The sequence below is a fragment of the Papilio polytes genome, unplaced genomic scaffold (genome assembly GCF_000836215.1).
Source record: "Papilio polytes unplaced genomic scaffold, Ppol_1.0 DF823879.1, whole genome shotgun sequence".
NCBI lineage: Eukaryota > Metazoa > Arthropoda > Insecta > Lepidoptera > Papilionidae > Papilio > Papilio polytes.
In genome coordinates, this window is record NW_013525325.1 from 326,495 (window position 1) to 348,347 (window position 21,853).

General features: G+C 34.1%; 1 protein-coding gene across 2 annotated transcripts; it reads right to left on the reverse strand.

Annotated features, from left to right (window-relative positions):
* Nucleotides 1-2,168: 2,168 nt before the first annotated feature.
* Nucleotides 2,169-20,704, reverse strand: LOC106103075 (gelsolin-like). 2 transcript variants are annotated; one of them, XM_013282737.1, is made up of 11 exons: nucleotides 20,620-20,704; nucleotides 14,684-14,755; nucleotides 9,627-9,701; nucleotides 8,711-8,900; nucleotides 6,951-7,066; nucleotides 4,637-4,814; nucleotides 4,119-4,219; nucleotides 3,730-3,846; nucleotides 3,388-3,453; nucleotides 2,777-2,839; nucleotides 2,169-2,294 (listed from the first exon to the last, which is right to left on the reverse strand). In XM_013282737.1, exons 1-11 carry the CDS (start codon nucleotides 20,656-20,658, stop codon nucleotides 2,223-2,225), a joined length of 1,089 nt encoding a protein of 362 aa, XP_013138191.1. In that variant the 5' UTR covers nucleotides 20,659-20,704; the 3' UTR covers nucleotides 2,169-2,222. The 2 variants fall into 2 exon arrangements, with proteins under 2 accessions (XP_013138191.1, XP_013138192.1); XM_013282738.1 differs by lacking the exon at nucleotides 20,620-20,704 and adding an exon at nucleotides 16,039-16,152.
* Nucleotides 20,705-21,853: the final 1,149 nt, after the last annotated feature.

The window sequence follows — 21,853 nt, forward strand, 5'->3', positions numbered from 1 at the left end:
ATAAAGTTATGTTTAATATTTTTAAGACAGTATTTTAAAACCTATAATAACATTTGGAGACCTTAAATGTTTGTCTCCATGGAAATATAAATTAAAAACGCTGCAATAGTTTTTACCCTCAATTACTCTATCTCAAACACCAATCAGAGCTCGGTGACGTAACTTCTTCGAAAAGCAAACAAAGATATAAATCTTTCCTCTTTCACCGTTAGAAAGGTTATTTTTCTGTGAGTAACTTCGGCTATATTTTTTAATTTCACGCGGGCAATATCGCGAGCAACAACAAGTTTATACTGTGAATGTAGCTATAAAGTGATTTGACCGCTCATAAAATACTTATCAATTTCTTCTTAAAGATAGCGGTAATGTTTAAAAGCAATTTTGAGTTATTTCGATTGTCTTCCGAATCTTGATACATCATTGTGGGTTTTTTGACAAAAATACCAATTTATCGTTGCTTTGCTTTAAATAGTTAAAAAGAAATAGAAGCCAAGATTTTCTCTTTTAATTAGTAAATTAAACGAGGTATATAGCTTTTGAAATATGTTTACAAGACAAGATTGTTTTTGTGAAAAGCGCCTGACAAAAAATATCTGCAATATTGTCGGACGCTTTTATTGTTATAATTTTATTCTTAAATATTAAAAGGATGGTTTTTAAATCTGAAAATAAAACTCGCATTTCTCAAATAGATTTATTTGACAAACTTAGACATAACAAGTAAACTTACATATAAAAAAACACAAAATAAACACAGTTATTAAGTTAAAAATCTAAATGCAACAAAGTACAAGGAACATTTTTATAACCAATAAAATTCTCAATGTCACGAAAACGTTCTTACAATTATTATTAGTAATTTTATTATATGTATAATTAAAAAAATCTCAAATATTACGCTAATATTTTAAACTCAAAACATATATTAATACAAAAATACTGGATTCAATAAAATATATTTTAAAATGAGGTTAACTTATAAGGAATATCAAATACTGAAGGTTAACAATTTTTAATGTCATTTCTAAAAAAAAACAAACAAAAAGCAATAAATGAAAGTCTAAATTTAATTTAAAAATATAACGCAATTTGATTTGTAGTCGAATTCAAAAGAGATTTCACACGTCACTGAAAATTATTTATTTATGTACTAGTTTTCACCAGCGATTCCTTGCGTGGAATTAAAAGTAGCCTATGTTCTTCTAGATTACTACATCTATACCAAATTCCATCGAAATCCGTTCAGCCGTTTAGGCTACAAACTAACAAACATCCATCTAAACTTTCGCATTTATAATTATTAAGATAATATGTGAAAGTTTATATGGATGTTTGTTAGTTTGTAGCCTAAACGGCTGAACGGATTTCGATGGAATTTGGTATAGATGTAGAGGATAGTCTAAAAGTCTAATCCTGAAAGTGTTAAGAATGAATGTGGATGGGTACAAAGGTAGAGGAAGACTGAAGAAAGTATTGTGTGAAAGAGGATATGCTTAAGAAAGGAGTGTATTCAGATATGGCTGATATGTATGTAAAAGAGCACATACTCTGCCGACCCTCCATAAGGGATAAGGGCAAGTTGATAATGATGTAGAGGATAGTTTGGAAGAACACTACTACTTTCGTTTTTTTTAATTGCGGACGGAGTCGCGGGCGAAAGCTTATTTGTTATAATTTCTCATTTTTGAATTCGACTCAAATTGTAGATTTATACTCTAACATTAAAAGCAATATATTTGTGCTTCGAAATAGAGATTCTTTAGAATTTCCTCTGCCATTAAACTTGTTTTAAAATCCAAATAAATGAGGTTTTTTAACAGTAGTTTTATATAAAACTATCTGTTTCTCGGGACTTTGTCCGCGTATAATTAGAAAAAATGAAAAACATAACCTATGTTACTAAAAAAGTAACTTTTTCATCGTGTGTGAATTTTTGAAATTGCCCCAGTAGTTTTTGAATTATTTCAATAGATAAAAAATACAAATCTTTCTTATAATATTAGTATAGACTAGATGTTGCTACCGACTTCGCGTGTAATTAAAAGTATAGCCAATGTTACTGATAAACGTAGCTTTAATGGTGTAAGAATTTTTAAAATTGTCCCAGTAGTTTTTGAGTTATTTCAATACATACAAAAATACATTTATTATAAGAGTATAGATTCTAACTTAGATGTTTTAATAAAAGTTTTTAGACAGTGGAAAAAATTTAAAGAGATCGTTTAATTCCAATTTTCAAAATATTGTCTGAACGCGGTCGCCTCAGCGCCTTCTGTTACCTTTGAAATATGAACCTGAAATAAAATACATAACTAAATTTTCCAAATCTTCATCTGCATTATAAAAACTTTACTTTATAGTGTATACTAGTTGTTCCCGTGCGACTTCATCCGTATGAAATTATGAAAATTTTATTTTATTGTTCACATTTGTCAAATTATCAATTGAAATGTCAAAATGACATGACATGAAAAGCCTTAGCAATCTTTCTTTCTTGATGTTGGCAGCAACTTATGTTCTCTTTCCCACATTAGAGTTTTTATGCAAAATTACCCCCTAAGTTTTATGGCGTGAAAATATATAGCCTAAAGCGTGACGTAAGTGTAAGAATTATTCAAAAATATGCTGTAATTGCTGACATCTTAGGCAACAAAGAAGTGAGTGTTTACGCTTTATTATAATAGTATAGATAAAGATAAAAGTAACCTCTAATATGGGTCTATGTCAGCTATCGTATAGTCAAATAATAAATTATAAATCTGATATTAAATCTTACCCAATCAGGATAATTATTGGCTTTCAAGTATTGTTGAGCTTTAGCCATCGCAGCTGACTTCTCCTGGAAATGTGCATAACAAAAATTACAAAAGCATATTTATTTCATTCTCTATTAGTTTAATATTAACCGGCTGTTGCTCGCGACATCGCCCGCATGTAAATAAATATAGCCAATGTTAGTCACAGATAAATTATCTTTCTAATTGAAATTTTTTTTTAAATCGGCCTAGTAGTTTTTACGTGAATCAAATACATACAAAAATACAAATCTTTACACTTTATAATATATTATAATAGTAATAAAGTTACTAAACATCAAAGTTTAGTTTGAATCGAAATTTTTAAGACCTTTTTTTTAGACAAATAGATGGCGCTGTATCTAATTGAGTCGATAGCTTTTTCATTCCATTGAATAAAGTTTGCAATGAAATTATTATTTGAATTCTCATTTTAATCTATTCTCTAAAAACATATTGATTTAAAAACAAACATTTTAAATTATTTTAATCAAACTAAAAACTTTAATGTTAGATAAGTTTCTTATTTTTTTTTAAAAAAGATTCACTCAAAAAACATCGAAAAAAGAATAATAAATAAGAAAATTCGTACCGTTCCATTAGATTTCTTGCCGACCCACACGTAGATACTGCTTCCTGTGTCCAGAATGTAACATTCCTGAAAAGTTAAAATGTGCGTCAGCCGGTTTTTTTTTATTAAACGTCTTTCTTTCTCTCTTTCTTTCTTTCTTCCTTTCTTCCTTCCTTCTTTCGTTCTTTAATGAACCGACCAAGTTCAGATTTAGACTAACTCATTTATTATTACTATTTACCTTCCCTCAATACATATTTACATATACCGACACTTGCTTTCTCTCTCTCTCTCTATCTCTCCCTCCCTCCCTCCTTCCCTATAACACAACTATTATAACTTGGAATTTTATTCAATACAAACCTGAGTATCCAGTAGTTCTTTATTCAGTGGTCCCTCAAGTTTCTTGATTTCCAACTGTCCAGTTCTGTCCGAAATCTCACTCAAAGTTACTTCTTTAGTACTTCCTCTTTCAAACTCCTGAAAAAACGTAAAGAAACTCAAATAAAAAGTATAAAAAGTAACACGTGAAAGAGACAAAAATAAGTTGACAATAGCATGGTTGCCATGGTAACGGTAATTGTTATCCAATGTCAAAGGCCTTCGTTGTCTGTGCATTTGACTTGACATTTGCAATTGAATTCACAAATGTAAACAATAATATAAAGTTTTCAAATTTCATGCGGATAAACCCGCACGGAGATTTTTTATCAGCGTTTGACAAACTTCATCACAACATACTCCATACTCACTTCATCATCACCACCCTCTTCAGCATCAGGAACTGAATCCTGATCACCAGAGCCGAGAGCTTCGAAGAATTTCTCTAAATCACCTTCATGAGAGAACGGATCTGAAGCAATAATTAAATGATGAAGGGAATCCCGCAAGGGACGGTTTTTGGCCCACTTTTGTTAAACATTAATTTTACGTTTAAAAACAACAATTTTAATTGTAAAATCAAATAAAACATTCAGTATGACTAGTTCAATTACTTATTTCATAAAATACCTCTCTAGCTTTTCCCTGCGATTCTGTCCACGTTTAATTAATGAAAAAAAAAAAGCAAGTAACAATGTTATTTTAGTCTATGTTCTACATTTGTGACGAACATCAGGTCGCCGTAATTTGACATCATGTCGTCATTTTGATATTTGCAATTGATAATGACAAATGTGAACAATAAAATGAAATTTTTATAATTTTATGCGGTTGAAGTCGCATGGGAACAGCTAGTATATACATTGTGTGTAGAATATTTAATTCTTACCAATAATTTCAATATTGGCTCTTCCATTATGATCTTGATCTTTGATTTGATTAGCTACAGTTATAGCTTTTAACCTTTCCACAGTTTTAGAGCCATCTCCGACGTATACAAATATATCATGATTGACATCCAATATGAAACAATCTCCGTTATTCATTGAAGTTATCGATGCTTCTACCTGAAAATGTTTGGAAACTTGCTTGTTTGACAGTGGTAGTGCCCGCTTTAACATCTTAGCACGAATGGGCCGGCACGCCCGGTGCAATACCACGACCACACAAAAGATAGGCGTGAAATGGAAGCAATTCCGTGTTTCGTCTGATGAGTGTGGTGCCGGAGGCCTAATTTAAGTCCCTTTCTCTTTACCACCCTTTTCTTTTAAGGAGAGGTTGGGAAGAGGAAGTGGATTTGACGGTGGAGGAGATGCATAGGAGGGGAAATATTCTCTTTATGTGCGTCTCCTCCTCCGTCGTATAAGGGTAGGCAACGCATCTGCAATTGCGGATGTCTATAGGCAGCGGTCGCTTCGCCATTTTGGCGGTTTCAGGTGGGCGCTTGCTCGTTTGCCACCTTGTGTTATAAAAAAAATATATATATATATATTCACGTTTAATAGGGAATATGTATTTTTAAACGATTCTACTTGTTATAAAATAACCACAAAAAAAATTTGACGCGAAAATATTCAACCATTGAGCTAAAAATAATAAAATAAAATTACGACCATTTTCGAGCGACTAAAACGCGACGAGTTTCTCAAGGTCAAAAAGTCAAAAATCGATTCATTTTTATTATTCCTGGTACAAATAAGTGGTTAATAATTCTATTCATTATTTTTTTTATTTTAAAGTTGGTTTTGATATCGTGTTTACAGTAAAATACTTCAAGAGTGTATTTCTATATAAAGTAACGTAAATGAACTGTGTATTGTCAACACAGCGACGCCATATTAGATAAGCCACTTGCTATGACCAATAGTGTGCGTTTTAGAACTTAGCGAGGGAATTTGAAAAAAGACACATTTTAATGATTAAATTTTGCCACTAAAATACGTTACATTTAAAAAAATCTTTGCAGGTCTGTTTTTATAGTAATAAAGTATACTTAAAAAAAGTTTGGTACAATTTGGTGTCATATGCATATTGCCTATTGGACGGAGTTTTTTGTAGCAATTTTTTTAACATTGAATAAATCTTACTAATAGCGAAAGTTTAGATGGATGTTTGTTAGAGTATATCTAAACTGAACGAATCTGGATTGCCTAATATAGAGTATAGTCTGGAAGAACACAAACTTACGTTTTTCTAATTCCTCTAATTAAAAGAGAGAGATTTCAGTCATCCCCTTTTTCAACTTTTTGAAGGGGGTAAACAGAGTTATGTAATGCACGATTAACACATTACTAGTACAGTTGGAATTACTGGTGCCAGTTAGCCTTTACCCTGTGCCAGTCGATTGCCAGTTGGGTTGAGCGCAACTAACCAAACGTACTGGCCAAATGTGAACCGAGCATTAAATTCTGTCTCCTACTTCAAAATTTGCTAAAATTAGGGTTGCCGTAATAATTTCTCCCAGTGTTTTTATAGAGGTAACAAATACTAATATAGACTACTAGCTTTCGCCCGCGACACCGTCCACGGGGAAATAAAAACAAAAAAGTAAGTAGCCTATATGTTCTTCCAGACTTTCCCCTACTTTAGACAATCCTCAAGATATGTTCAGCAGTTAAGGATACAAACTAACAAACTTGCATCTAAACTTTCACATTTATATAATAATAGTAAGATTTGAGATACAGTACTTTTCACTATTTTTTAGATTTACATTCCTCACAGCAACTGTAGTTGTTTTGTGCTAATGTTATATCACCTATGACACTCTGTAGAAGAAGACAAATCCAATGACACCTCATTCATCTAAATCTGTTCAGTATTTTATGCTGTAGACCGTTACAAACATGCAAACTTACATACAAGCGAAATTCATTACCCTCTTTTCATTTTTTTTAGAGAAGGGGTCAAACGAACGGCGAGAATACCGTGGTGGTCAACAACACCCATGGACATCCGCAATACCAGAGGAACTACAGATGCGTTGCCGGCATTTGAGTAAATGATAGGCTCGCTTCTTGAAGGACCCTAAGTCGTATTGGTTTGGGAATACCGCCGAGGACAGACCGTTCTACAACGCGGCTGTGCGGAGCAGAAAGTTCCTCGAAAACCGCACGATTGTGGAATACCAGTTATCGAGTTTGTGAGGATGGATGGATGGATGGAAGATGGATACCTGGCGGTCTGTCGTAATCATGTAATACCTGTTTAACGCGGACATTTCTTCTTCCTTTGATTTGGAACAACCTTTTCTCTGCTCCAGGGTTTATAGTTACATGACTGAAACCTGAAGCATGGCCTCCATCCATATATCTTATAGCTGAAAATAAATATATTTATTTAAAATTATGGACATTAAAAATTATTTAAGACCCTTGGTGTTAGACCCGCTTGCTTGCTTGCTGGTTTTATTTATACTCGTACTAATATTATAAAGAGGAAAGATTTGTATTTTTATATGTATTGAAAACTCAAAAACTACTGGGACAATTTCAAACATTCTTTCACCATTAAAAACTACGTTATCATTGAGTAATATAGTGATATTAATATTTTCTTTTAATTTCACGAGGACGAAGTCATAATAGTTACGCTTAACAAGGGTAGGCAGAGTTAAATCTTTTCTTTGTCTATTATTTTTATATACGACTACCTGTTGATCACGTCTTCGTCCGCGAGAGTTTTAAACAATACAGTACACCTTATTTTATTTACTTATATCGTAGCTTTTTAATGGTGAAAGAATTTCTGAAATTACCCAAGTAGTTTTTGAGTTATTTCATTACAATCAAAGCTTTCTTCTTTATAACATTAATATAGCTAACAATAGCTTTCTAATGGATATAGTAGTTTTTGAGTTTATACATACATAAATAAAAATCCCTCTCCTCCCTCATAAATAAAAAAATATGAAATTATATGTACCCATAATATATTTTCAATCTCACATGCATAATTTTATATAAAAAATATCCCAAGAAAAAATGTCTAAAAGTATTAATACCCAAAATTCATTCTATAATTTCACACATATTTCCCGTTTTAAGCATTCACATAATAGTAATATAATTGGATGTCCCTTGTTATATAACCCTTTCCATGCAAGAATACTTGCGTTTTTCGGATGTTTTCCTAGAAACATTTTTTTGATCTGTAAAATGGTTAAACTGTTTAAAATTTTACTAGGTTACATTGAAATATGAAACTTATTTTTATTATATCATAAACTTTAGAATATCTTATATCGATTGTAATTCAACATTTACCTTAATCTATACTCTATTCTTATATGATAAAGGGTAAACATACAATACTTTGTGGCGTATGATGTCAGCAATCATAGCATCATCATCTCCCCTGCCTTATCCTACTCCCGTAGTGTCGGGTTTTTGTCCTCCAAATAACTCTATCATACGTCATCTCAGTCATCACTCTCTTCTTGAACATATCACCATGGTGTACCTCCACACTCATAACATCCTTCTTGTTACATGCGATTCATCCCTTCTCATAACATGCCCATACCACTCTAACCTTTTACTCCTTATTTTCTCAACCACTGGGGCTACTCTCAAAACAGCATACTTTTGAATAATTATTTCTATAATAAAAAGGTCTACACTTACGACACGCTTTACACTATATATTTTCACACTATTAAACTTAGGCGGTAAATAAATTGGAAAAACCTTCACGTGGGAGGAAAAAAAAAACAAGCTGCCAACATTAAGGAAACAAGGTTATTATGGCAACGGTAACTATGACATTTGCATTTGAGAATTAGACAAATGTAAACCACAAAATAAAGTTTTTACACACCCGAATGTAGCCGCACGGGAACAACTAATATTGATAACTGTCATTAACATCAAAAGGCATGTTTCAGAACATAGCAAAAGTAGTCATTCAAACTGTACCTATCTATTGTTACTGATCATTGTTTTTTTAGTTTTCAATCACTTACCAGGTTCAAAGTAACTCAAGAACTGTCTAGACTCATGTCCTTGGGTTTCTCTATGCTGTACAGCATCTCCGTGGAACTGTTCATCGTCTAGATTGACAGACAAGATGGCGGCCGCTCCTGCCTCATCTTGGCTGGTGTGTGAACCCAGCCAGAAGTGGATATCCCAGAATAGATTTGACGTACCAGTTGTCTGTCGAGATTAGATAACGTAAAATTAATATTAAATCTTTATATTTATTGAAATAACTCAAAAACTACTGGGGCGATTCACTATTAGAAAGCTACATTATCAGTGACTAACATAGGTTGTTTTTTTATTATTTATTAAAATCACGCTGGTGAAGTCGCGAGCAACAGCTAGTAAACTATTATCTTATAATTTACTAGCTGTTGCTCGTGACTTCGTTCACATGGAATTTAAAAAATTGAATTAAAAATCTAGCTAATGTTACTCACTAATAATATAGATTTTTAATGGTGGAATTTTTGAAATTATCCCAGTAGTTTTTGATTTATTTCAATACATAAAAAAATAATAGAAATCTTTCCTCTTTATAATATTACTATAGATATAAAGAGGAATCTCAAATAGGCATATTTTTAAAATTGTATTCGGTTTAATACAACGCCATCTATTATCTTAAAAATGTACCCAATTGTCATTAAAATTAAGGCGCTCTGGTACCAAATTGCAAATCTTAAGAAGCTTAGAACGGGATTTCTACAAAGATTTGATTCGTGATATCTTAGTACGTGTAACTTCAGTCCTTTAATTAAAATCTGTTTGAACGGAATTACGATCATTTTATCCACAGCGCCTTAATTACTTTGAAATTTAAACAACTTGAGATAGTCGCGAAATTGAAAACAAAACATTGTTTAATATTTAAAAAAAATTCTCAATAGATATTCTTACCTTAAGCACTATATAAGAGTCTCCAGAGTAAAAATTTCCATACTGGTTTAGAGGTACCGCAACTGGCTCGAAGTTCTACAACAAAATACACAATAAATAAATAACTAAATACTAAAACATACGTACAATCCTACTAATATTATAAATGCGAAAGTTTAGATGGATGAATGTATGGATGGATAGATGGATGTTTGTTAGAGTTTGTAGTCTAAACGGATTTCGATGAAATTTGGTATAGACGTAGAGGATAGTCTGGAAGAACACATATGCTACTTAGCTTTGTTTTTTAATTCCAAGCAAACGGAGTCGCGGGCGAAAGCTAGTAAAAATATCTTAATAAAAGTTATGGTTGAAATTCGAACTCGATTTTTCATTATTGTTTGTCTAAATAATTTAGATTAGTTTGACAATTCATTTCAAATTTAGTAGGGATGGGTTGTGTAAAATCAGTCATGAATCTTATCGATTTTCGATTTTTATTCTTATAGAAGTTGGAATCGACAGATTTATAGTACTTATGAAAGAAAAAAACACTGTTTTCTAACATTAATAATGACCATAACAAATAATGAGAGTAAAGAAATGTTTATTACTACTACAGCCGTACATAATCGAATTGGATTTGGCTATTATTCCTGTCATCGCTAAATTCTCTACACTATAATCAATACTAGAATTGTCCTCTAAATTAGCGAATAAGAAAATAAAAATTTGAGTTTGATAATTATTTAAACCGAATATCGATAGTTCAAAATGTTTCGCTACGTGTGTTTGTTTCGTCACTACGATACCTGTCTATGAAGTATGGGATTTACCTCCATACAAATTGAATTCGATACTTCATATGCGTCATTTATCAAACTAATCTAAATTATTTAGACACACTATAACTAGTTTTTATAATTACAATTCTCCTATCGCTTGTCTTGACGTAAGAAATGTACAGTGTGTATTAAAAAACACATGTTAATCGAATCAGAAAACTAAACATTTACACCACATAATAAAATAAACACCATGTACAAAGTATCTCTGTACAGAATTAGAGACAACTCATCGCGTACACATTTCCTGTGTAAAACGATCGTTAAAAATACAGGGTGTTTAATTTTACTAATAAAATTAATAGGTGCTGTAGACTTTATTATACTGTTGTCTCTGGACAAAGAGAATAAAAGAGATAGAAAAATATGTATTAAGTAGCTGTTCTCATGCGACTTCATCCGCATAAAATTATAAAAATTTCATTTTATTGTTCACATTTGTCAAATTATCAATTGCAAATTTCAAAATGACATGACATGATGACAAAGCATGACCATGCTTCCTTGATGTTGGCAGCAACTTATGGTCTCTTTCCCACATTAGAGTTTTTTATCAAAAATATTTAACCCTAATTTTAATGGCGTGAAAATATATAGCCTAAAGCGTGGCGTAAGTGTAGGGCTTTTTATTAAAAAAAGAATTATTCAAAAATATACTGTAATTGCTGACATCTTAGGCAACAAAGAAGTGTGTGTTTACGCTTTATTATAATAGTATAGATATAGTATATAGTATATATACAAGTGGACATAGTTGAATTTTACAGTAATCTATACTAATATAAGCGTAAACACACACTTTGTTATCCCGGATGTCAAACACAGCACATTTTTAAATCATTTTTGTACAAATTCTGAAATAAAGCTATCCCATTTATTCTGAATTTCCGAACATCCCGTATTCATAAGTTTATACATCTATCTATGCCGGGAGTCTATTTATGTAGCAACAGTAACTAGATTTGCGGAGACAGACGAATTTGTTGTGTATCCAACGAAATGTACATTTTACTCACACACGTTTGAACGTTTAAGGGCCTGTCCCACCAAATTGTAAAAAGATAACAATCCAACGTGTAAAATATGTCATGGAAATATCGGATTTTGTTTCCTTAATTGACAGTCACGACATTTTTAAGCTATATTAGCCTCTAATAGCCAGTGGTGGGACAGGCTCTAAAACTTATTAAGACGATGCAAAACAATAAACAATAGAATACAGTTACTAAATGTCTCTGTACGAAAAGATCGGTCTAATTGCGAGTTTTTTTTTACATTATAAGGCGGCACACGCACAAGCGTCCACCTGAATCTGCCAAAATGGCGAGAGACCGCTGCCCATATATACGCATACGTTGCCTACCTTAATCGACGGAGACGCACATAAAGAGATTATATCCGTTTCCTATGCGTCTACCATCCAATCCAATGTCAAATCCACATTCTCTTTCCAACCTTTCCTTATGACAAAGGGTGGAAAAAGAAAGGAAAAAATCACGCACAATCATCAGAGTTTACGCGGAATTGCTCCCACTTCACGCCTGTCTTGTGTGGTCGTGGTATTGCTGACGAGCCCTACAGTGCTCTACCTTTGCCAATTATGTTAATGATTATCTAATTTGTAAGAAGAAACAAAGTATGTCTCGTATATTCTAGGCAATATTTTCTGTAAATAGAACCGAGGTAAAGTGTTACATGTCAAAATCAATTGTAGATTATTTCGATAAATCTATTAGTAAATGTATAAAAACAATCATTATAAAACTGACAAACTTCCCGTCAAAAATAACAGATAATAAAAATGTAATGGTATCCATCATTCCGTAACACTTTGAGAAGAACATAAATCTATCTCGTTTAAAAATTTACAACATCACTACAAAAATATTACGTCAACAGTAAGTGCTATATTTTAGGCATCCTATATTTTAAACACTTAACAGTAAAGAGAACATAAAATTTTATTAACAAACTGGCGATCGCCCGCGATTCTACACTATTATAATAACGCGTAAACACACACTTCTTTGTTGCCTAAGATGTCAGCAATTACAGCATATTTTTGAATCTTTTTTTAAATAAAAAGCCCTACACGCTTTAGGTTATATATTTTCACGCCATTAAACTTAGGGTGTAAATCTTTTGGATAAAAAACCCTAATATGGGAAAGAGACCATAAGTTGCTGCCAACATTAAGGAAACAAGGTTGTCATCATGTCATGTCATTTTGATATTTGTAATTGATAATTTGATAAATGTAAACAATAAAAAAAATCATAATTTTATGCGGATGAAGTCGCACGGGAACAGCTCGTATCAAGATAAAAAAGCAGCCTAAAATAAGGGCGTTTATGTCACCTACCCTTCATTCATCATACCCTTCAGAGCATATTATGGAAGAACACAGAACAAATTCCACGCGAACGGAGTTTAGGGCAAAAGCTTGTAAGATACGAGTATATTGAAACGTTGCAGAATTATCGAGTAAACATGAAATAACAGAATTAATGTATCCTATTTCAACGAAAATCGCATTTAATTTTTTTTGTGTCTGTTTGTTTGTCCGCAAGCCGCGTTTGTTCCGGGCAAACTCTAAAACGGCTGGACCTGTTTCGACCGAACTTTCACTGAAGGTTAGTTGACATAGACGGGCATATTATAGGCTACGTTTTATCTTATTATTGCGTGGACAAAATCGGGGGCAACAGCTGTATAATGTAATTTCGATCACAAAAACAAGGAATTTATTTCTACTGTTTCCCAGTCACCAAGCGCACATCCATTAAATGCGTTTTTTGTTTCTCGTGTAGGCAGATTTAAATACGTGTGAACGTCAATTGAAAGGAATTTCTTTCTAGAAATTACTATTCTCATTAACATAGAATATGAACACGTAATAAGTTATCTAATCATACAAAATGTATATTTTACGTTACAAATTCAATTTTAAAATAATTCTTGTTGGATGCCTTCTTTCTTTCGTAGATATAACTTTAGTTTTTTTATATCATAAGGTGGCAAACGAGCAAGCGGCCACCTGAATCCGCCAAAATGGCGAAGCGACTGCCCATAGACATCCGCAATTGCAGATGCGTTGCCGACCCTTATGCGACTGAGGAGGAGACGCACATAAAGAGGATATATCCCCTTCTCATGCATCTCCTCCACTGTCAAATCCACTTCCCCTTCCCATCCTCTTCTTATGAGAAAAGGGTGGTAAAGAGAAAGGGACTTAAATTGGGCCTCCGGCACCACACTCATCAGACGAAACACGGAATTAATTCCATTTCACGCCTGTCTTCTGTGTGGTCGTGGTATTACTGGAGGCGTGCCCTGCAGTGCTAAGATGTTAAGGCGTGCACTACCACTGTTATCTATTGTAAACAATGTTACTGATATAAATGCGAAAGTTTAGATGGATGTTTGTTACTTTGTAGCCTTAACGGCTGAACGGATTGGGATGAAATTTGGCATAGACGTAGAGGATAGTCTGGAAGAACGGATAGGCTATTCAGTTTTTTTTTAATTCCACGCGAACGGAGTCTAGCGACAGCTAGTAGGCTGTTTTTTTTTTATTTAACGCGGACTAGGTAACGGGTACTTGGTAGCTCTGAGTGTTTGTTATAGTTTGTCTAAATAAAATAGATTAGTTTGATAAATGACGTATATGATGTATCGAATTCAATTTCTATGAAGGCAAATGTCATACTTAATAGACAGGTATCGTAATGACAAAACAAACACGCAGCGAACAATTATGAACTATCGATATTCGGTTTAAATAATTATCGAACTCAACTAAAATTATTATTTTCTTATTAACTAATTTATAGGACAATTCTAGTATTTATTATAGTGTAGAGAATTTAGCGATGACAGAAATAATAGCGAAATCCAATTCGATTACGTACGGCTGTAGTAGTAATAAACATTTATTTACTCTCATTATTTGTTAAGGTTATTATCAATTTGAGAAAACAGTGTTTTTTTTTAAATTCATGAATTATAACTATAAATCTATCGATTCTAACTTCTATAAGAATAAAAATCGAAAATCGATAAGATTCATGACTGATTACACAACCCATCCCTACTAAATTTGAAATGAATTGTCAAACGAATCTAAATTATTTAGACACACTATAGTTAAATTTTAAAGTCATCTCTAATATTAACTATAAAAAAAACATGTAAACATTTATATTAGTAAGAAATACGAGTAAAAGAACTTACTTCAACTCTCCATATCTCCAATCCTTGTTTCTTTCCCGCATCCACAAAAGCTGGGTGTACCTCAGGCATTATCTGTAACAATGATTAAATTAAAAAAAAAACTGGCTAAATAAATCTAGTAGATGAATATTCTCGAAGACATCGAAAAAAAAAACCTTTTTTTATAATATAAGGTGGCAAACGAGCAAGCGGCCTGAATCCGCAGAAATGGAAAGCGACCGCTGCCCATAAACCGCAATTGCTGCGTCGCCTACCCTTAGTTGACGGAGACGCACATAAAGACATTTCCCCTTCCAATCTCCTCTACTGTCAAATCCACTCTTACTTCCCATCCTTTCCCCTTAAGAAAAGGGTGGAAAGGGAAAGGGACTAAAATTAGGCCTACGGCACCACACTCATCAGTCGAAACGCGAACTTGTACTTCACGCCTGTTTTCTGTGTGGTCGTGGTATTGCTGGGGGCGAGTCGGCCCATTCGTGCTATGTTAAAGCGGGCTTTACCACTGTTAGAATAAGGATTTATAATAAATTCACGGCGAGTGGGATTCGGACTCGGTAATTTTCAACATTTTTTTTTTATAAACGAGCAAGCGGCCACCTGAATCCGGTAAAATGGCGAAACGACTGCCCATAGACATCTGCTATTGCAGATGCGTCGCCTACTATATATTGATTTTTTTAAAATTTTATCTTAGCTTATTGGTTCGAAATTCATTCATCAATTTAAGAGTGCACCCTTGACTATCGCATTGTTTAGTCTTGCTTTGATTTGTATGAGCTTAGATGTTCACTACTCGCTTTTTAATTGTGCAACTAAACAGTTGAATTGTCTGCGAATCAACAATCGCACGACAGTCGTGAGATGCGAAAGGTAACCCACTCTAAGGCTAAAAAAACAATAATTCTTCACCCCTCTTTCATACCTTTCCCATCATACTTCATACTAATATTATAAATGCAAAAGTTTAGACGGATGTTTTTTAGTTTGTAGCATAAACGGATAAACGGATTTCGATAAAATTTGGTATATTTGTAGAAGATAGTCTGGAAGAACACATAGGCTACTCACTTTTTTAAATCCACGTCGACGGAAAGGGCGAAAGCTTGTATACAATATTAGTGGGAATAACAAGAATTAAGACGGAACAAGTGTTGTGCGCAGTTTGTCTATGATGAGAGTTGGGAACAGTATAGAAAGGATGACAAAAATTAGACAATGCTGTACACAGCACACCCTACACACCCTACAGGGTGTAGTCAATCGCCCAGGGCGGTGGACATGGGCGAAGTTCATAAGCCCTTTAACGGTAAAAGGTACATAAATGGTCAGTAACATTTATGGCAACATTACCTTACCAATATTAAATTCCTTTCACAGTTAACCTGTCACGAAAGTACATATCGATAAAACAACAACCGCCGTCACCAGTATGCATGTTAAAACTCTCAAAAACGAACTCAAAATACACAATAAACATAATAATATAAAGCAAATTATACACGCAATTACTAACGCCACTAAGATTGTAAACGTCATAGTTTGACATTGACAAGTGACAGTTGGCGGGAAACAAACACCCGAGTTTGACATTAGAGATCAAACGCCGCGTCCTCCATGAAGGTTTTCATAAATAAACAGTGTTTTTGGCACGATATATCTAAATCTTACTAATGTAAATGCGACAGTTTAGATGGATGGATGTTTGTTAGAGTTTGTGGCTTAAACGGCTTAACAGATTTCGATGAAATGCCACAGACGTAGGTGATAGCCTGGAAGAACACATACTACTCACTTTTGGTTTTTTAATTCCACGCGGACGGAGTCGAGGGAGAAAGCATATACATTAAAAAAAATGGAGTGTCTGGTTAACATTAAAAGAATAATTCAATATTTCGGGAAGATGATGTATTTGCGTTGCTGATGACGAAAATCGCATTAAAAAAAATTGTCTCTCCGTCTGTCCGTAAGCCGCGTTTGTTCCGGGTAATCTACGAAACGACTGGGCCGATTTGGACCGGACTTTCACTGAAAGGTAGACATAGACGAGCATATTACAGGATTCTTTTCTATCTTAATAGCGTGGACGAAGTCACGGGCAACAGGGAACTAAAATATTTCTGTTCACAACCCCACTGTAGGAACTCATGTTTTATTTAGGCCTATATATCTTACTAATATTATAAATGCGAAAGTTTAGATGGATGGATGGATAGATGTTTGTTAGCGTTTGTAGCCTAAACGGCTTAAAGGATCTCCATGAAATTTGGCACAGGTTTAAAGCATAGTCTGGAAGAACACATAGGCTACTTTTTATCCCGGGAATAGTTACGGTTCCCGTGGGATTCATTAATTTAGTTTTTTAATGTTTACTCGATCACTCTGCAACGGTTCAACATATCTTATTGAAATTTGGCACAGATATAAAACAAAGTTTGGAGTACACATGGGATAAGCTTCATCCCCGAGATATGTCCGCTTCCCGAGGGATACGTAACTTTTTGTAATTTATATAGTTTGTATGTTTTCTAATACCACGCGGACGAAGTCGCGGGCAACAGCTCGTAAATATATAAACTCTGCCTACTTTTCTTAAAAACGTGCCCTTGTACCTGCTTTGTAAGAAACAATGCAAGGCCATTTTCATGGTATTATCCGTCTCTTTCTAACACAATATCTTTGTAACAATGATCGGAACTCGCTAATGTCAAACCAAGGTCATTTAGTAGGTAAAAGTTCGCCTTTTGACCTTTGTAGGTTACGGGAATTCCACCATTGTCCAAAATTTATGGTGTTTGTATTAGGTACGCTGTGAGGGGTTTCATGATATAAAGAGGAGTTTTTCTATGGAGTATGTTTTTATGTATTTACGAAGTTAACACTCAAAAGAGAGTTATTGGTTTGTCAATTCTCTAATGCGTTTAAAATCTATACTGAAATGAAAAGCCCTACACTTGCATCACGCTTTAGGCTATATATTTTCACGCCGTTAAACTTAGGGGATAAATATTTTTGATAAAAACTTTAATATGGGAAAGAGACCATAAGTTGCTGCCAACATCAAGAAAAAAAATTGCTAAGGTTTGTAATGTCATGTCATGTTGACATTTTGTCGTGTCAATTTGACAAATGTAAACAAAATAGATTTTTCATAATTACATGCGGATGAAGTCGCAAGAGAACAGCTAGTTCATAGATAAAAATATAGCCTATGTTACTCACAGATAAATTACCTTTCTGATGGTGAAAGAATTTTTAAAATTGGCCCAGTAGTTTTTGCGTGAATCAAATACATACAAAAAAACGGAAACCCAATTTTAGTCTCGTTCCACCCTTTTCTTATAAAGAAATGATTGGATGGGAAAATGGATTTGACGGTGAAGAAATATCCTCTTTATGTCCGTCTCCTCCGTCGATTTAGGGTAGGCAAAACTTCTGCATTTGCGGATGTCTATGGGCAGTGGTCGCTTCGCCATTTCATCGGCTTTAGATGGCCGCTTACTCGTTTACCATTTTATTGTAGAAAAAAATACAAATCTTTTCTCTTTCTGTTATTCAAGCTATATCTCTCATCACCATCATCACCAGCTCACTGAACGTCCCCACCGAGGGGCTCGGAGCCGACCTATATATGTTAGGGTGACTAGGCCATAGTCAACCACGCTGGCCCAGTGCAGGTTGGTTGACTTCGCACATATCTTTGAATTTCTTCGCTGATATGTGCAGGTTGCATCACGATGTTTTCCTTCACCGTAAGAATGTAGGGTAAATTATGTGTACATGAAAAATTCGAAAAATCGAAAATGACATTGGTACACGGCGGGATTCGAACTCAAGACCTAAGACCTGTATAGATTACAAGTCAAGTGCTTAAACCACTGAGCCACCGACGCTCTATCTCTATATCTCTCGATTTCTTTAAAATAATGAATTGACTAATAGTAAACTGAATAAATAAGTAGATATTAAAAATGTAGTGAATTTCCTTTATCCCAATATAGAGATGGTCACCCTATTCATAGGTCGATTGACCTTGTCACAGACCTTGAAAAGACTGGTCGTTCCCGACTGTTTTGCGTCGTTCTTATTTTGTCAGGCGAAATAATTTCTCTGCCAAGGCTATAGAATATTTACTCGACGTCAAGAAATATTTACTACATTTAGTAAGCAACTAGCTTTCGCCCGCGAAATTATAAAAGGGAAACAAAATTTTCTTTATGATCCGTCGATCCGTTTTCAAATGTTTGTTAAAACATCCATCTTTCGCATTTATAATATTAGGAATATTGTCTGTTAAGAAACTAAACAGTTGAAGGCGAAACAATTGTGAACACAAGAGTCGTGCGATAGTTTATTCAAGGTGTGCTCGTCGGAACTATACCCCTGAGCAATAATGCGCCAAGCCCTTTTGGCACACCTCACCTTTGTGCCCGAATATATTGAAAAAGGTAAATTTTTACATCTAACTAATTGTAATTAACTTTTTTTATAACATAAGGTGGCAAACGAGCAAGCGGTCACCTGAATCCGCCAAAATGGCGAAGCGACCGCTGCTCAGTCATCCGCGATAGCAGATGCGGTGCCTACCCTTATCCGACAGAGGAAACGCACATAAAGAGGATATTGCCCCTTCCTATGCATCTCCACCGTCAAATCCACTTCCCCTTTTCAACTTCTCCTTATAAGAAATGGGTGGTAAAGAGAAAGGGACTCAAATTAGGCCTCCGGCACCACACTCATCAGACGAAACACGGAATTGCTTCCATTTCACGCCTGTCTTCTGTGTGGTCGTGGTATTACACCGGGCGTGCCCTGCAGTGCTAAGATGTTAAAGCGGGCACTACAACTAACTTGTTTGTGTATATTGCATTTTTTTATATTACATTTTAAAATAGTATTGCAGAAGGGGGTTTCTAAACCAGTAACATTTTGAAAGGGGATGTGATTACTTTGGGCATCTGTGGTATTGACCTAGGTTTCATTTTTAAAAAACGTTCTTTGACATTTTTTTATCAGGTAAATAATACAAAATGAAGCTCAGTATTTTCCGTGCTTTTTGTATTACGGATCAATTTCCAATGTAATGTAAACTAAATAAAAATTCTAATTGCAGGTAGTGAGTAATAATTTAAAAAAAATGACAACGCACTTGTATAGGTTCTTACAAGTCTAGTCATACGCGAAAAACATTTCCTTTCTGAGTCACACGAGTAATGTAAAGAAAAACCCACTTACAACAAATAGAAATAAGTTAAGATTTTTTTATTTTATACACTGTTCTAGACATTAGAGGAAGTTTGAAAGTATCGCTAGTGGTGGAGAAATTGAGAAGCAAAAGGTTAGCGTGGTATGGACATGTTATGGGACGAGACGATGGGGACATAAACCTGAAAGTGTTAAGATTGATGGCTACAAAGGAAGAAGGCCGAAGAAAGTATGGATGGATTGTGTGAAAGAGGATATGCTTAAGAAAGGAGTGGATTCAGATATGGCTGATAGAGATGTATGGAAGAGCAGCACATACTGTGCCGACCTATAAGGGATAAGGGCAAGTTGATGATGATGACTGACATCCCCAATCTTTGACATATGATACACTAGCTTTCGCCCGTGACTGTCCGCGTGGAATTAAAAAAAACTGAGTAGCCTATGTGTTCTTCCAGACTAGACATCTATGCCAAATTTCATCGAAATCCGTTCAACCGTTTAGGCTACAAACTCTAACAAACATCCATCTAAACTTTCGCATTTATAACATTAGTATGTGAAAAAAAAAACAGACTTCTACAATAAGTTAATTCATTAATTTTCTCACATATTTTCTTTATTTGACGCAGTTATTTAAGATTGTTTAACAAATTATACTGCATAATATTAACTAAATTCATTATAACGTAATAATTCAATACTTTTGATATAAAAACATCGTATTTACTTACCTTAAAGCGAAACACACGTCCTTCCGTCGCAAATAACATAAACGAACTAGCGAACTAGTTCCAGTTCGACAAACAACCGTTGTTTCCACTTTTATGACTGTAGTAATGCGCTAGAAATAGCAGTTAATATAGCAGCTTTTGTAACGTTTATAAAAAAAAATCTGGCTATTACTGTTTATGGATGAAAAGAATGAATTAAAACTAACGGTTTTTTCAACATAATTCTTTGGTATTCCTCGCTGTAAATATTCGTAAATTATGATTTAATACTAGCTTTCGCCCGCGACTCCGTCTACGTGGAATTTAAAAGAAAAGTGAGTAGCGTATGTGTTCTTATAGACTATCCTCTACATCTATACCTTTCGTCGAAATCCGCCAACGGTTAAGCTACAAACTCTAACAAACATCCATCCATCTAAACTTTTGCATTTATAATATTAGTTAGTATAAATATATAAGTACGAGCTGTTGCCCGCGTCTTCGTCCGCGTGGTATTAGAAAACATACAAACTATATAAATTACAAAAAGCTACGTATCCCGGGAACCGGACATTTATCTGGGATGAAGCTTATCTCATGTGTACTCCAACCTCTGTTTTATATCTGTGCCAAATTTTAATAAGATATGTTGAACCGTTGCAGAATGATCGAGTGAACATTAAAAAACTAAATTAATGAATCCCACGGGAACCGTAACTATTCCCGGGATAAAAAGTAGCCTATGTGTTCTTCCAGACTATGCTTTAAACCTGTGCCAAATTTCATGGAGATCCATTAAGCCGTTTAGGCTACAAACGCTAACAAACATCCATCCATCCATCTAAACTTTCGCATTTATAATATTAGTAAGATAATTCACAATTCTCTCAGTAAACAATGGAAAAAGGTTGAAATGAACAAGTTGAACAATTTTTATCCGTGTAAAAACGGTTATTTTCAACAGCTATTATATCGCGTTAAATAAAGCTAACAAACCGCTATCTGCTAAACAAACTAGCGTTGTTTGTCAATTAGCTGAAACCAAACAACGATAACGTAGCGGACACGCTACGTCACATATCTGAGTCACTTTTAATTACGTTTGGTATAATTTCAAGGAAAAAGGACTTTAGTTGGATAATAACATCTTTTAAAATTGACTTTTTTATATTTATATCTATACTAATATTATAAAGAGGAATGATTTGTATTTTTATATATATTGGTATTACTCTAAAACTGGGCCGATTACAAA

Bases quoted from the DNA above. Each gene is read 5' to 3' on its own strand.
- LOC106103075 (XM_013282737.1), bottom strand. From the start codon at position 20,658: ATGTTATTTGCGACGGAAGGACGTGTGTTTCGCTTTAAG. The intron at 14,756-20,619 runs GTAAGTAAATAC...TCATTGTTACAG, and splicing joins GACGTGTGTTTCGCTTTAAG to ATAATGCCTGAGGTACACCC. The intron at 7,067-8,710 runs GTAAGTGATTGA...ATTTATTTTCAG, and splicing joins CTTGAGTTACTTTGAACCTG to CTATAAGATATATGGATGGA.